Source organism: Mobula birostris, chromosome 26, assembly GCF_030028105.1.
Source record: "Mobula birostris isolate sMobBir1 chromosome 26, sMobBir1.hap1, whole genome shotgun sequence".
Taxonomy (NCBI): Eukaryota; Metazoa; Chordata; class Chondrichthyes; order Myliobatiformes; family Myliobatidae; genus Mobula; species Mobula birostris.
Genome location: NC_092395.1, coordinates 22639779 through 22657060, shown reverse-complemented (window position 1 = coordinate 22657060; position 17282 = coordinate 22639779). Strand labels below are relative to the sequence as shown.

General features: G+C 41.2%; 2 protein-coding genes across 4 annotated transcripts in view; one reads left to right on the top strand and one right to left on the bottom strand.

Annotated features, from left to right (window-relative positions):
• Window positions 1-10945, bottom strand: part of ncln (nicalin) — a 51032-nt gene extending 40087 nt beyond the window's left edge. The window contains exon 1 of one of the 3 annotated variants that reach the window (XM_072244040.1): window positions 10612-10945. In XM_072244040.1, the coding sequence (XP_072100141.1) occupies window positions 10612-10786 (175 nt within the window). In that variant the 5' untranslated portion in view covers window positions 10787-10945. Of the gene's footprint in view, window positions 1-10279; window positions 10331-10611 lie in introns of those variants that run through there. The other 2 variants (XM_072244041.1, XM_072244042.1) reach the window with 2 other exon arrangements.
• Window positions 10946-11344: 399 nt separating this feature from the next.
• Window positions 11345-17282, top strand: part of haus8 (HAUS augmin like complex subunit 8) — a 75119-nt gene continuing 69181 nt past the window's right edge. The window contains exon 1 of the mRNA XM_072244308.1: window positions 11345-11413. Within this exon, the coding sequence (XP_072100409.1) occupies window positions 11394-11413 (20 nt within the window). The 5' untranslated portion in view covers window positions 11345-11393. The remainder of the gene's footprint in view (window positions 11414-17282) is intronic.

Genomic DNA, 17282 nt, shown 5'->3' with positions numbered 1-17282 from the left:
AGCCCATTATGGCACTCTCATATAAAATACAGCTTAAAATTAAAAAGTCCCAGCCATTTTATTGTATTTGTTTCAGGTGTTCAGTCATTCATTTTTTATTCCCTTCACACTGATTGAGTGATCTATAACAATAACTATGATGGATTAGCAGAAATACAAATTAAGCAGCTCACAAAGGGATCTTTTCACTCAATCACTTGGGATTACATTTCCAGGATTAATGTGTTTCATGATATCAAGACTGTTGAAACACTTGCTCACTTGCAAAGAGGAGTTAAGAATGATAGTCTATTAAGTAGTTGCATTCAGGAAAATAGAACAATAGCAACTTGCAGTATGGTATGGCATCTGTTTAAATATTTGCTTTGATACTCAAGTGAGGAAAGTAATAATATTTAATGCACATTGACACTGAGTAGTACATTTCAAACTGCTGCCTATGTCAATGACAGTGAGTGGTCTGTTGCAATACATTTTAAGTTTCGATCAGATTGTTCAAGACCTTATGCCCATTTCCCTTTGACTTAATTTAGTAATGGTTTTGTTGCATAGATGATACTTGGAAGCAATATAATGAAAAGTAAGTTATTTCTGTGGCTATTACTAATGATATTGTCATAATATTGTTGGAGTCTCTTACCAATAATAAAAATGATAGATATGGCTGCCATTAGGAGTAGCAGCCTGCTGCACCATTCAGTAAGATGACGATTGATCTGACTGCAACTTCACTGCAAACAAAGCTGATTGTAACTTTACATAAACATAAATGGAACAATGAAATGCCATTTCCTCCAGTTACCTCCGACTCCAACAAAGGTCTGAAGATCATATGGACCTGCATTCCTAAATCTGAATTGCCGACATTCAGATTTTTCAGCAGACAGAAAACCTACGTACATTCAAACAATGAATGTCATTTGCGGTACTACATTCTGTGCTGTCTACGTCCACACTATGCCGGATAATTTTGAAAACGAAGCCTTTTCTCTTCGTTTTGACCTTCCGTCCACACTGAGCCGGCGTTTTCAGCCCCCGAAAACAGAGATTTTCAGCAACAGTCTCCAGAGTGAATAAATCTGAAAACACCGAATATCTGTTGTAGTGTGTACGGGGTAACCAGCGAGATTTAAAAACGCTGTCATGACAACACCTCAATAACAACGCTTTTCTGCTTCTGCTTGGTACTGCGCAAGCACTGCTGGACGGCTGTTATAACGCGCAGTTCGTGTGAACGGCATGAGAGTTAAATTGTAAAGTGAGCTTTTTTGACTTAATGCAACACAGTTAGTCAGTTTTTCCAATGTTCGTCATCAGCCGGGTCATACTGTCCGTGAACTCCCTGTCGGTTGCTTCCATACGCTCCAGTATTTATTTTTTTTTAGTTTTAAGTCCTCCTGCGCGAGATCCAAGAGCAATTCCTTTTAAGTTTTTCTAGTCTGTAACTGGACAAACGCGCACCAAGTATATCATTTTCTCTTCGCTTGTTTTCTGTGTGTCCTGCGCAAGCCCAGTAGGAGGAGATTCGCCCAAATATCCGCCTAATGTGGACGGAGATATTTTGAAAAACGCTTAGTGTGGACGCCTGTTGTTTTTTCTCGAAACCAGCGTTTTCAAAATTATCCGGCGTAGTGTGGACGTAGCCTAAATGACACACTGCATTTCATTCCACTTTCTAATTATAGGGCCTATAGTTATATCACTGTCTGATAGAAATATCTAACATCTCTTTAACCGACACCTTCAGCCATGTATTAGGACAAAAAAGGATATTGAATGAAGGGCACTAAATAAATGCATTTTAATATCCGTTGAACACTTTGTGTCCCCAACAGAGGTTCAATTAAATACAAATTGCAAGTTCAAGATTCACTTGCAATCCAACCAACCCACTACTGCAACATACTTCACAATTATGACCATTCAGGTATTAGTGTAAGGTAACAGTAGCATTGCAGCCTATATGTCAGATATCCTTACTCCAGAGAACTTGAATCGGAGTCAATAATGTAATACTAGTGATATCACCTAAGGAATGTGACATGAAACCATGAGCCACTGCTTATACACTTTACTGGCAAATCACCATTGCTAAGCCTTGATTCTCTTTGCCCACCTTAGCTACCAGGTGTGCATCTATAATACATTGCAAAATCTTGACTGGATTACTGTGACCTGTATGATGCAGTACAGAAGTATAATAATATATTTCCAAATCGGGGTGGGCCCATATTGGAAGGGAACTGCCTGCAAGTTTTCATCCAAAATGCACTCACCCCAATTTGTAAATATATTATTCCTTCACTGCCACTGGTCTAAATCCTGGAATTCCCTACCCAATAGCATTGCAGGAGTACTTTCATTCATTAGAAAACAACAATGATTCAAAAAGGTTGCTCACCACTCTCTTTTCAAGGGGATTAAGGATGAGCAATGCTTCCCTTATATTAATGTTTGGATCCTAGAAAATGAATGAATTATTTGAAAGATCCAAATGGCTGCATTTAAAGAAAGCAATAGCATTCTCTCAATATCCCAGCCAACATTCATCCCTCAACCAGTACTGAAGATAACTAAATTACTTCTAAGGGTACGTCCACACTACGCCGGATAATTCTGAAAGCGAAGCCTTTTCTCTTTGTTTTGACCCTCTGTCCACACTAAAACGGTGTTTTCATCCCCCGAAAACAGATATTTTCAGAAACGATCTCCAGAGTGAATAAATCTGAAAACGTCTAATATCCGTTGTAGTATGTATGGAGTAACCGGAGAGATTTAAAAACGCTGTCATGACAACACCACAACAACATTGCTTTTTCTGCTTCTGCTTGGTACTGCGCAAGCACTGCTGTGCGGCTGTTATAGCGCACAGTCGGTGTAAACGGCGTGAGAGTTAAATTGTAAAGTGAGCTTCTTTGACTATTTAAAAATGCTGTCATGACGTGCCGGAACAGATAGCCGCAGCGCGGCATTTCGTTGTTTTCTTGAACGCAACCACCTAACAATTTCAGAACAGACTGCAATGAGACTGAAGGGTTAGAAATGTACTCACCAAATACTTTGACCCATAGCTTACTGAATAAATAAGTATACTCACTTTGCCCTGTTTTCTTCCTTGCTTGTATGAAGGTGGTTCACCTGTTTATGCAAGTACTTCTCTGACAATAGATGTATAACAGCCTAATGTAACATTGTATGGAAATACAAGATAACACCGATGCAGACGTTTTATACATTTAACAAGGTGCTTTATTAATGCAACAGAGTTAGTCAGTTTTTCAATATTCGTCGTCAGCTGGGTCATACTGTCCGTGAACTCCCTGTCAGTTGCCTCCATACGCTCCAGTATTTGTTTTTTTTAAATTTTAAGTCCTCCTGCGCGAGAACCAAGAGCAGTTCCTTTTAAGTTTTTCTACTCTGTAACTGGACAAACGCGCACCAAGTATACCGTTTCCTCTTCGCTTGTTTTCTGTGTGTCCTGCACATGCCCAGTGGGAGGAGATTCACCCAAATATCCGTCTAATGTGGACGGAGATACTTTGAATAATGCTTAGTGTGGACGTCTGTCGTTTTTACTTGAAACCGGCGTTTTCAAAATTATCCGGCATAGTGTGGACATAGCCTAAGATATACATGGGCATTGCAGAAAGTGTGCTGTTGCATTTACCCACAAGTCAGTGACGACATCTTGAATTCAACTAATTGTATATTTATTTCATGCCTTTCATTCAATCTTTTTTTTTGTCAGTTCTAATTATATAACTGAAGGTATCTGTTAAAAGGATGCACGACATTTCCAACAGACAGAAATTTAACTATAGGTCTTATAATTACAGAGCAGAATGAAGTGGAGTATGTCACTTCATTTACAAAAGAGATCACAGAATGAACAGAAGAACTTCAGCAATATTCCATTTATAATACAGAACCCATGGTGCTTGATGCCAAATCCAGCAAAGTCAGACTTTGCAAAAGCAGGGTAATTTTGAAAAATGATGTTCATTCAAGTGGGATTTAATAGAACAGAGATATGTAAAGTGGAATGGCAAACAGTTAGATTTATTTTACCGAGACCAACTTTCAAGCTTTCCCTAAAGCATGACAGAATGGGTCTCACATTCAACATTTACAAGACGAAGTTCTTCTACCAAACTGCCCCTGCTGTATAATATTGTCCTTCAATGAAGGTTCACAGTGACACCCTTGGAAATGCCAAGCCATAAATCTCAAGAGCCATCACAATCTTGCAAAGGCAGACAGAGACAAGGACTTTTAATGCTGTATGCAAACTTGCCAGGACAGCCTTTAGCCAGTGGAGTTAGAAGGTCCTTGAGGATCCAAACCTTAAACCTGGCACAAATGTCATGGTCTACCAGGCAGCATTGATCCCTATCCACAGTGGGCATCTCATGGGGCTAGGAAAATGACAGTAACACCATTTCGTCAAAATCCTCCAAAACACTGGAGGACCAAGAGAATCAACGTTAATGTCTCGTTCCAGGACAACATCCCCAGTAATGATGTTCTGGGCTTCTTTGGCAGTGAAATCCAGCTCCGAAGTGAATTGCTTGGCGTTGTATTCTAGGCCTGGAGCGTTTTGCCACAGTGAGGCCTGGGTCCTAATGCGAGGTACAACCTGCCTGGACAATCTAAACGCCAGCCTGTATAGACTGGAAGGGCAGGGTGTCGAGAGTTGGGGCGAGGTCAGATCACTTTGGGCACCGAGCTGAGTTGGAGAGGCCAAGAACGGTTTCTTTGGCAGTGAAATCTGTATCTAGAGCGATTCGCTGCAGCCGGGTCCAGGTCCTAGTGAGAAGTGTGATCTGCTGTTCGGACAATTTAAACTTTGGTCCAAATACACTGGCGCTTCCTCTCTCTGCAATGCTAAGGCTGTGAGACTGCCTGTGGCTGCCAACTCTGCGGAGATTTGCCCCACTAATGTCATGAACTAAATACTGAGGCTTTGGGCCTACTCCAGGGATTTGGATCTAAGGACTCAATTTGATTTGGAATGCTGTTGTTGTTGTCCGCTTCTATCATTTACATGATTTGCTTCCCTCCCCACCCCCCAGCACCAAGATTTGCAGGGAAGAAGTCTAAATGGGAATGCAGAAAATGAATCTTTAGTGACATGTTGCATTTCATGGTTTTACATGCTTGAAGCATGTTTTCAACCAGCTGCTTGTAGTTTGGTGCTCTGTAGATGCCGAGAAAAAATTTCAACAACTTCCTTGAACGCCTTCCATGTCATTTTCTCCGGTCCCACTAGAAATTCTTCAAATTGCCTGTCATTGATGACCTGCTTGATTTGTGGACCGACAAAAATGCTTTCCTTACTCTTGGCATCAGTTATTCTAGGAAGCATCTGTCTCAAATATCAAAACCCTTCATAGAAATTTTTGTGCCTGCTGATAGCAAATTCCATCCTTACAGTCCTGAACTCAATAATTATTACTAAAACCTGTCCTGCCATGCAGCAGCCGCGCCACCTAAGCATGCCTGGACAAGATAGGAAACTTTACAGCTTACATTGTAGGCAACGTATTAATTGACTTGAATTATGAATTGAAATAATAAACATATGTGATTTCAAAAAATGGTGCATGATAGGGATGACTTTCATGATCGCACACCTAAAGGTATTCAGGAAGCAAAATCTTTGTTGTCTAGTGTAATCTTCTCAAAATTATCAAGCAAAAAAACTTATTCTTAGGAAAGTCAGTCTACTCTGGGTATTTATTGATTGACAACAAATGCAGTTTTATCAGTCAGCTACAACCTGATGATATTAAAATGGTTGTGCAAAATTTCACTTTTCTCTCTATTGGGGCCCAACCCACTCATGTCAGGAGTACTGAAACTCTTGCAGGCTTGCCAACAGAAGTAAGATGATGCCAGCAATATCCATTCCCTTTCACCAGCACTAGCAAGATCACTAAAACCTGAAAATGGAATTCTAAATATCATTAATGCTAGGTGTAATATGTTGCTGGGCTGACATAGCAGATTCTGGGTATTTTTAATTCCAGGCTCAGCTAACTTTCCACAAATCAGCAGGCTGTGGATGGAGACCATGAGGCAAACAGCATAGAAGTGACAGTGAAAATGGCACCAATTCTAAATGCCTCTTCCTGCAAAGCCTTTTGTGGTCATCCAAATTTACTATTACTAGTTTTCCAGATGCACTGTTTCTGCCTTTCTTGCAATTTCTAGCTTTTCAAATTTAATTAAATTTCCTTTTAGTTGTTCTCTGAATAAAAGTTTTAATAGCTTTTCTTAATTATCTATAGGTAGATTTAAGTTGTCAAAGTTTAAACACAAGTTTTATTTTAAAAATCATTAGCCAGTATTATACAGTCAGCAAGTTACTCTTCACCCATCCCAGTCCAATACAGGTATCCCCCGCTTTTCGAACGTTCGCTTTACGAAACCTCGCTGTTACGAAAGACCTACATTAGTTACCTGTTTTCACTGTTACAAAAAAGGCAGCGTGCGACCCGAGCAGCCAAGCTCCTCCCCTGGAACTGCATTCTAGCCGGCGTTGCTTAAACACGTGCCTGTGATCAGCCATTAGCAGGATGAGTTCTAAGGTATCAGAAAAGCCTAAAAGAGCTCATAAGGGTGTTACATTTAGCATAAAACTAGACCTAATTAAGCATTTCGATTGTGGTGAACGAAGTAAGGACAAACAACAGGAATTCTGCAGATGCTGGAAATTCAAGCAACACACATAAAAGTTGCTGGTGAAGTAAGGACAAAGTGAGTTTGGCTTGTGGAAGTTGACGAAGATGATGTTGAAGAGGTTTTGGCATCCCATGACCAAGAACTACAGATGAAGAGCTGATGCAATCGGAAGAGGAAAGGATAACAATCCAAACCAAATGCAGTAGTTAACGGACTGAAAGTGAAGTCGTCCAGGAACTGAACGTGAAGCAACTGCGTGAGATTTTCGCTGCAATTGACAACAATGATTGCAGAAAAGTACAACCTTAATTTTGAAAGGGTACGTAGCTTTAGGGCATATTTGCAGGATAGTTTGAGTGCTTACAAAGAACTGTATGATAGAAAAATGCATGCGGCTAAGCAGTCAAGCATACTATCGTTTTTCAAGCCTTCCACATCAGCCACAGCAGACAACGAATCTCGACCTTCAACATCGAGGCAGGCAGACATAGAAGAAGATGACCTGGCTGCCCTGATGGAAACAGACGACGATGAGATGACACCCCAGTGTCCCACCACCCCAACCTCCGGGCTGTGGATCGATACATTGTCGCGAAGAATGCAGCGGTAGCCGGGATGCACCCAGCACATCTTGAAGAAGAAAGCCAAAACAAACAAGCTAACTAATTAGGTGCCACCCGGCACGTACATGTCAGCCCAGATCAGAGGTGATTGCCGATTCCGTTGCCTCTGATCTGGGCCAACATTTACATGCTGGGCGGCACCTAATTAATTAGCTTGTTTATTTCGGCTTTTTTCTTAAACATGTGCTGGATGTGTCCCGGCCACCACTGTACCACTGCATTCTTCATGGATCGGTATCGGTCAGCGACCTGGAGGTTGGGGACCACTGTGCCACCCCAACCTCCAACAACTCAGCCTAACGCACCATCATCAGTGTGCTCAGCGATGTCTTCCCGATTCCGGTAAGTGATACTACACTGTACATACATTATTTCTACTTTATATAGGCTGTGTATTTTTATGTGTTATTTAGTATGATTTAGCAGCTTCATAGCTTAAAGGTTACTGGAGAGAGTGTTTCTGCTGAGAGTGCTTGCGCCGTGTTTCTGTCGAGAGCGCTTGCGTGAGATTTTTGCTACGGAGAACAGCACGGCAATGATTGTAGTAAAGTACTTCTACTTTATATAGGCTGTGTATTTATCATATCATTCCTGCTTTTACTATATGTTACTATTATTTTTGGTTTTATGTGTTATTTGGCATGATTTGGTAGGTTATTTTTTGGGTCTGCGAACACTCACAAATTTTTCCCATATAAATAAACGGTAATTGTTTCTTCACTTTACGACATTCTGGCTTACGAACCGTTTCGTAGGAACGCTCTACCTTCAGATGGCGGGGGAAACCTGTATTTGTATTAGAAGAAAAACCGACCCACTCCCACGAGTGTCAATGCTCAGTCAAGTGTTTGAGATGTGGTTACTTATTCTCTCCCTTCAACATAGCTTACATGGAAACCTGGAAAAAAAAGTATTAAAACTGACAAAGTTTCACAACACTTGGCTAGCAGTCTAATAATCTAGACTGGCCTAGCCACTTAGGCTTGATTTCTTAGATTGTGGATTACCCATTAGATGTTTATTGTGGCCACCTGATATACTAGTACTCTACTATTTAGCCAAGGCATTAAGTTATGAAATACTTTGCGTTCCCCAATCTTTCTATTAACAAAATCCTGACAACTTGAGTTTCTTTAAATCTCTAATCTTTAACACATGAATCTCCTTATCTATTTAATAGTCTTCTCAAAGCAGCAAAATACTCATCTTCCCAACCCCAACCACCACTGATATAATTGTACAGACAGAATAGCTGAATTTACACTTAAATGACCCAAAGTTTCCTTAGAATAGAATAAATCACTATATTTGGTTTGATTGATCAATGTACACAGAAAATATCACCACTGCCATTTCTACTTGTTCCAGGTAGGAAAAGTGAAGTTTTACTATACTGTAAACCAACAACATGATTTTTAAAACCAACTTCTTCATATTTACTTACATGTCATAGGATTTGAAAGCATCAATTACTATAGCTGTTGGCACCATAAATAAATTTATTTTCAGCATGGCTGCTCTCTGAACTTGGTCGAAATGGACATTGACCATCCACTTATCACAGTGCCCATTCAGCACAAAGGAACAGAAAGAAACTTGCACCAAGACATTTTTAATGAAAAACTCAAATCTGTCATCTCATTTGGTTACTGTACTAGAAACAGATGTAGACCTGTATCAGATCCACAGTTACAACTAGTAGAATACTAGTAACAGATGATGAGGTAATATTTCACCTGAGTATTACACAAATCAGGACTCTTGTCATAATATTTATTTGGGAAACCAAAAAAATTAATAACACTTAATTTATGTGTTATTTATTTGATTACAATATTGCAAGGCTGTACAAGATAAATTGCTGATGCACTGCAGTGATTGTTATGCAATCAGATGCAGCAGCCATCCTGTGCTAGAACTGCCCTATGAAAAAACAATGACATGTATTCCCATAGATGTGGTGATACTGGTTCAGATTCTGTAACCTACCCCCTATTCTTTATCAAATAGTGCCAGTTTTTAAATATACAACCAGTCCAATTAAGAAATCAAAATTCAGTTTACATCTTGGCTTGGAGTTTTCATGGTCAGAGCCTGAAATTCAAATACATTTCGCCAGTATTATATTCAAATTTCCTGCAAATCCCATGAGAAAAGATGGAATATGAAAGGAATATAAATGATTGCTGACCATGCAAGTGCCAAATTCACTCCACAGTTCTTTGTGAACAAAAATTAAGTTTCAGCTCTTAACCATTATTCATGCACATTCAGGTACAGCAAGTTTGAGAAATTGCAATCAGAAAAATGTCTCAATATTTAATATGACCTTCAACATTAATGTGACTAAAGAGTACTCACTGAAAGAGGAAATATGCATATCTGAGATGGAAATTTATTTTGAATGCTTATAACATTAAACAATAGAATAACTCATTTCAGAACAATTATTTCATAAAATTGCTTCATCTGATTATTTTCACATCGCTGATTGCTATGACAAACTGGTTGCCCATTTCCAACCTTATAAAATAACAGCTCCACTTCATAAGAAGCAAATTGTCAGTAAAGTCCATTCACCATGTTAATGAAATATTGTAATTTTTCCCTGTCACACCACCTATATATGACTGCATCTAACACTTAAAATTTAATCTATGCTTCAGTTTTGCCCTAAACTATTCCATTACTAGCCTTTCAATTAACATCGTTTAAAGCGAGTTGATGCAAACTTTTGCTAGACATACCCTCACCCCAAATCCCATTCACCAATTTCTCATGCTGCTGACCAATACTGGCCCTGGTCTAGCAATGACTTGCAATTAATTGTTACCATGGGCTCAGATCCCTTTACTGCTTTACGTCCCTTGATCTCTATGACCAAGATCAGTCAACAAACTTAAAATTATTATGCCTTCAGTTATGGTCTCTTATGCCGCTCCGACTCCTCCAACCTAAAACCCAACACATACACATTCTCCACCGTCCAGCGAATACGGTAATTCTCTCTCTCGTGCCTATCCAATGCCAATTTCAGACTCTCGACTGATTCCATTCCACCACTCATGTAGGCAATGAGTTTGAGATTGCACCACTCCCTACGTGACAAGTTCTTCCTCACGCATCCCAAGACATCTCTACCCCTCCCACTTCTCCGCACCTACACAATGCACCTCTGGGAAGGGAAATAAGTAACCTTTCAGAGGCTGCGTGAGGCGCTGAGCGTTTTCTGTGCGCGCCGCGGGGCTTGTGTTTTCGCTCTGAATTTTAAAACGGAGTGGAAGGAAGCGGGTGAGGTACTCACCGTAAGCCTGTCCCTGTAGATCATACTGCTGCATTCTGTACACTGTAAACTCGTGGGCCGCCTCTATGGGCAGCGGTGAGACCAGGATCAACACGGCAGGGATGAAGACTATGAAAGTCAACGGGAATGAACCCTTGAACATGTTGTCAAACACTTCGCTTGCTTCCTCGAACATTCTCGGTCCCTTCTCTAACTAATCACTCTAATCACTACTGTACCTAAGTATTTATATAATATTCCAAATACTATCATTTACAGAAACGTATCCCTCCGGTCCTAACCCACCCCCTCACACACACGTTGCCACACTAACTCAGCGTCAGAGGACTTACAGGCGTGACACGGACAACCCACTCGTATGGGGGGGCGGATCTGACCTCAACCCCACCTCCTGCGGTTTGATAGGCTGGTCTGGATAACATTAGCATAACAGGACCTCGGCATTCGTGCTTCCATTTGTCCGATGAAGTGCCAATCCCACAGAACCCCGCCCAACCCTAAATAATCTTGTTTTATTTGTTTTGCGTTTATCGCAATAACAGCCCTGTTTTGGCTGAGAAACAAATATAGCTTTTGAGGACAGAAATTTGCCCAAGCAGACTCGCATGCGTACAAAGATTCGCCTTTAGAAAGATTGACGTCTCGCCTGTCCAATAAAAATTGAAACCTCTGAGTGACGGCCTTGAATTGGCATGAATACCAGTCAATAGTAAGCAACAGCGCGGCGAGCAGGAGGCGGGATTTCCGGCGTGAGGGGGAACGCGGCAGTTTTGGAAGTAAAAATGGCGGAGCGGAATAATCTGTGAGTGGAATCATAGGTCGATGTCTGTCACCAGATACCTAATAATTCGAAGGGCCTTGCTGTAGAAATTAGGGGGTGTATTGTTTGGGAATGTATGTCGTAAAGTTGATAAGGAAGTTTCTTAGTCCGAAACGCGACTCTATTCTTGCTCTGTCCCTCAAGTATTTTGTATGTGCTGCACAGGATTGCCAGCATTTACAGAATTTCTTGTGTTTGCCAGTGCCAGAATTGTATTATGGCATTAGACGAAATTCTAAACAGGAGCTTAGTGAATAAAGTTAGAAAGGGGATAGGATTTTTTGGCGAACTGAGTAGGGAGTAGATGACGGAAATGACCAGTCCTTTTTCGGAGTAGTAAGGCTTTGATTGGTATCGATCGGCAGAGATCTGTACTTGGACTTCGGTGATTCGAAAGCTGTCATTGGTTTTGCTAATAATGGCCAAAACATTTGCAGTCTTACTGTTGAGCTAGCCGTGAAATGTAAGGAGCATACGGATTGAAAAAAAAAGCTTTTAAGGGTATATAGTACAAAGCAGTCTGGGCAACAACCTGTCAGATGGAGTACAGTATCGGGTATTTCCAATGTGGTCTCTGCATTGGAGAGAACCGACGTAGATTGGGGGACCGCTTGGCCGAGCACTTCTGTTCCATCCGCAAAAAATGGGATTTTTCGGCGGCCAACCATTTCAACCCTATCCCAATTCCCGTTCTGATATGCCAGTCTAAGGCCTCCTCTTCTGCCACAGGTTGGAGGAACACCTCATACTTCATCTTGGTAGCCTTCATTGCTTTCTTCAACTTTTGGTAATATTCCCCCTCTTTCCTCATCCTATTGCCCACTCAGGTCTCTTGGCTCTTCCTCACCTGCCTATCACCTAACCCTGGTGCCACTCCTCCTTCCCTTTCTCCAATGTCCACTCTCCTATCCTATCCCCACTTCTTCAGCCCTTTAACTTTTCCACCTATCACCTCCCAGCTTCCGACTTCACCCCCATCCCCCAGCCACCTGGCTTGACTTATCACTTTCTAACTTGTCCTCCTTCCCCTCCTCGCCCTTGATTCTGACATCGTCCCCCTTTCTTTCCAGCTCTGATGAAGGATTTCAGCCCAAAACGTTGACTGTTTATTCATTCCCATAGATGCTGCCTCACTTGATTTCCTCCAGCATTTTGTGTGTGTTGCAGATGAAGTACAGTATTAAAATTTAGAAATACTGAGTATTTTAAATAGAAACAGAATGGAAAATTTAATTTTAGTGTGATATTAATTCAAATGTTTAAAGCTATCATGCAAATGCAGCAGTAAGTTAGGCAACTGATGTGTTAGAATCTTTTGGTACAAGAATAAAGGTATATCCTTGTATATGTTTTCAATGAGAGTATACCTGGAATGTTGTATAAAATTTTGGTGTCCTTGCCCAGAAAAGATATACTTACTTGTATGCAAAGATTCATCCATGAGGCTCTCCGTTGTTCGGGGTTGAAGATGGATATTGTGTGTAGCTGTCTTATGATGTGCAAGCCAGGGCAGTATGATATAGAGAGCAAGTTGTTGCCCGTGGAGAAGGCTCCCCTTCTCTATGCAGCTGATGTATCCAAAGGAACAGCAGTGTGGTAGCAGTGGCATTGCTGGAGTTGCCAGTCAACATTGAACTCAACTTGGGCTGCCTTAGGGACTCCAGCTCCAGATTTTTCCTCGGGGTTTACTTTCGAAGATTTTCCCCATGAGTGGGTATAGCCGCAAGTCAGTGGAGGTTTGAGAAGCGAGTTTCTCTTCTAGATGTGCTGCCAGCCGTGGCTAATCTTGAAGAAGGGTTTTGGTCTGAAATGTTGACTATCTGTTCAGAGATTCCATAGATGCTGCCTGACCTGCTGAGTTCCTCCAGCAGTTTGTGTGTTGCTTTGGATTTCTAGCATCTGCAGACTTTCTCATGTTCATGGTTGATGAGCCCCATTTGCTTGAAGCAACTTGTTCTGAAGTGCCAGTAACCCACCTTTGCCCATTCTGCCAGACTTAGTAGCTAAGCCACACATAAAGGCCAGGAGCTGGACCTGATTGTCAGAGGTCATTTGAGAGACACACCATTGGGAGCATTTAATAGGCAGTGGGAGCTTATCTCCACTACATCCCCCGGCTATGACAACCTTAAGGAATCTTAACCACTCTTTCTTATAATGGAAGGTCTGTCATTTGAGTAGTTTAGGCCTCTATTCTTTGGCAGTTAGAAGCATAAGCAGTAATCCAATTGAAAAAAACAAGGTTTGTTTTGACATTTTTGAGCCCTCCTCTGGCTGAGCAGTGTGAAGTTAAGAGTCTGTGAATTAGAATTACAAGTCCAGCCTCTGCATCAACGACAGTGGTGCCTCATTTCCTGATAAACCAAATGCTTTCTATGTGCGATTTGATACAATGAATGATGTGACATCAAGGAAAGCCCTGTCACCCCGTGGGAAACAAGTACCCTCTCTGGCCACAGCTGAGTTGAGGAGAACCCTAGCCAGGGTAAACTCATGCAAAGCTGCAGGGTTAGACAACATACCTGGTCAGGTGCTGACGGATTGTGTGGCCCAGCTAGCAGAGGTCTTAATGGACATCTGTCATATCTCTTTGAAACAGTCCACTGTCCCTGCTGTCCTCAAGGCAGCCATCATCATTCCCGTGCTCAGAAAGCGACGGTAACTGGCCTCAACAATTACCACCCAATGGCACTGACTTCAACAATCATGAAGTGCTTTGAACAGCTTGTAATGGATTGCATAAAGTTCCACCTTCTGGCTGCACTGGACCTTTTACGGTTTGCCTACCACTCAAACTGATCCATTGGTGCTGCCATAGCCTCGGCCCTCCACCTTGTCGTATCCTACCAAGAAAACGATGCCTCATATGCCAGGATGTTGTTCACTGACTTTAGCTCACTGTTTAATGTGATCAGCCCTCAGATGTTGGTGGGTAAACTGGCCTTGTTGGGACTCAGCACCCCTCTCTGAAACTGGATCTTGGACTTCTTGACAGAAAGACCCCAGTTGGCAGCAACATCTCAGGCTCCAACAAGCTGAGCATGGGTGCTCACCCTGCTGCTGACTCACGACTGCAGATTCAACTGAAACTGCATCTTTAGGTTCGCCGATGGTATAACGGTGCTTGGCCTCATCAGCGACAATGATGAATCAGCATATAGAGGATTGTCAAATGTGAGAATAATGACTTGAGTCTCAACGTGGACAAGGCGAAAGAGATGATTCATGAAGGCACAAATTGGCCACTCTCTGTTTCACATCAATGTCTCTGCCGTGGAGAAAATAAAGAGCACAGAGCTCCCTGGTGTGTACAGAACAGGCAATCTAATCTGGGCCCTCAACACCACCTCATTAGTCAAGAGGGCACAACAGCGCCTACACCTTCTAGGGAGATTAAGACATGCAAGGCTCCCTGCCCCAATTCTAACAAACATTATGCAGGAGCACCATTGAGAATGTCCTGTCTGGCTGCATCATTGTGCGATACAGAAGCTGCAAGGTATCCAAATACAGAGGATAGTAAAAACCATTGAGAGGACAACCAACGTCTCCATCCCACTATTTGTGACATTTACTCGGAGCATTATAGATGAAGGGTCTGAAGCATTGTTGAGAATCCCTACCACCCATCCCACAATCTCTTTGACCCGCTACCATCAGGAAGGAGGTGCAGGAGCATCAGGACTAGGACTGCCGGACTGTGTAACAGCTTCTTCCCCCAGGCTGTGAGACTAATGAATACTCTGCCCCCACCGAGGTCTTGTCTCTAGGACAGCTGTTTAGCAGTGCTGCACACTAGATGCATTTTATTAACTTGTAATATTTTTATGTGCTGTGTGTGATATGTTTTGTGGTCTGGAGGAACGTTGTTTCATTTAGTTGTATATACTTCTAGTCAGATGACAATGAACTTGAACTTGAAACTAAGTGTGTGCCACTTAGGACTATAATGAGCAAAATCTTTAGAATTCATCATTTTGGACTGCTTGGTCTTGGTTATTGATTGCATTCAAAGCTGACGTCAATAGATTTTTGGATTTTGAGGGAAATAAAGAAAAGGTATGGGTTAGGAGAATAGTGTAAAGGTAATAGAACTCATGATCATATTAAGGTAATAAATGGATGATTCCTCTATCTGGCAAAAGTTTGCATTGAAATATTCAGGGCAAATCGAAAGTGCCCTTTGCCATAGTGACAATTGTTCTAATCCATATTTCCTAACTAAAGCATTTATCTCTGTATTCATAATGTATAAAGTATCATGAGACAGGAAGATGAATTTTGTACTTTCGATATTTCAAGTCTCCAAAACTGAATTAATTTCAAACCTAATCAAGATTTCCCGTGTTTGTCTTGTTTGTCAAATTAATTTGAAGGCTTAATTAGGTAATTTATGTTGTTATAAATGTACAATATATTATGTAATTCGTGTGTAACTATAATAATTACTGCAGAATAGAAGATGCAATTAATCTATGCCTATTTCCTCTAGACAAGAGTAATTCATTCTGCCCTGTTTTGCTGTCTTGTGTGAATTATTTTCCCTGGAGTTCATTCCAAATTCTGTTTTGAAAGAGATTATTTTCACTGGCTCAGTCAGTAATTCTAGGTGTTGAATTAAAGACAGGAGTGGTTTATATTAGTATATTCAGTCTCAAACCTTCCAGTGTATTTCATTGACCATCATGCAGGAAATAAGTACGCCAATTGTCATAAGAAGAATGGGGGGGAGCGGGGGAGATCAGATGACTAACTTGAGTGTTTCTGGGAAGAGGTGTGGATAGATTTCGAGGAAAATTTTAAAACATGCTAAAAAGGGTAGGATGAAATTTGGAAAGCAAGCATAAGTGATCCTTATCTCATTTAAAAAATTATTATTATCATTAAACTGCTACGTGTACTTAAATTTCATTGTAAAATTGAAGGATAAAATTTGGATCCATGGATGTTTCATTTTTAGTAGAACTAAATGAGCATATGTATATCGGACATTTGAATTTGCCAGTATAATGGGAGCTAATTCATATCTAGGTCGTGTCTGTAAGCCAGGGAAGGCCTGTATTGTTACAGAATGCAGTATTAATGGTAGAACTGATTCAAGAATGTTCATGGAATATGTATGGATGTTTCTTACTTGATAAATGTAAAAACTTGAAATTGAGTTCTGTGACATTGGAGGTAAATATCGAGTTATGCACTGATGCCTGGGCTACAGTATTTTTTTGTCAGTAGTCGAGTGTTGCATTGTGCTTCACAGTGCAATAATCAAACTTAACCATCAATGCTTCATGTATTAGAAGGTGACCTTAATTCTGCAGATGCTGGAAATCCAGAGCGAAACACATATAATACTGGAGGAACTCAGCAGGTCAGGCAGCCTCTATGGAAGTGATTAGACAGTTGACGTTTTGTGCCAAGCCCCTTCTACTGAAGAAAGGTCTTGGCCTGAAACGTTGACTGTTAAAGGTGATGACGAATGAGATTTAGTTCCAATTAAGGTATTGCCAGAGGAATTTTGAGTAAGCTCCACTTTACTATTTTAAGTAGGCATATTATCTACTAATGTGATCATGATAGATGTACAGTAAGTGTGATGGCAACTGTGAACATGAGGTTCAGCGGATGCCAGATATCTTGAGCAACACACTAAATACTGGAGATACTCTGCAAGTTGGGCAGCATTTATGCAGGGGTATAAACAGTTTACGTCAGGGGTCCCCAATCTTTTTTGCACCACGGACCGGTTTAATATTGACAATATTCTTGTGGACCGGCCAACTGGGGGCCGGGGGGAGGGGGGGTGTTCAAGTAGGGTTAAACTGACCTCAACATGTCTTTTACAGTTAGGGTT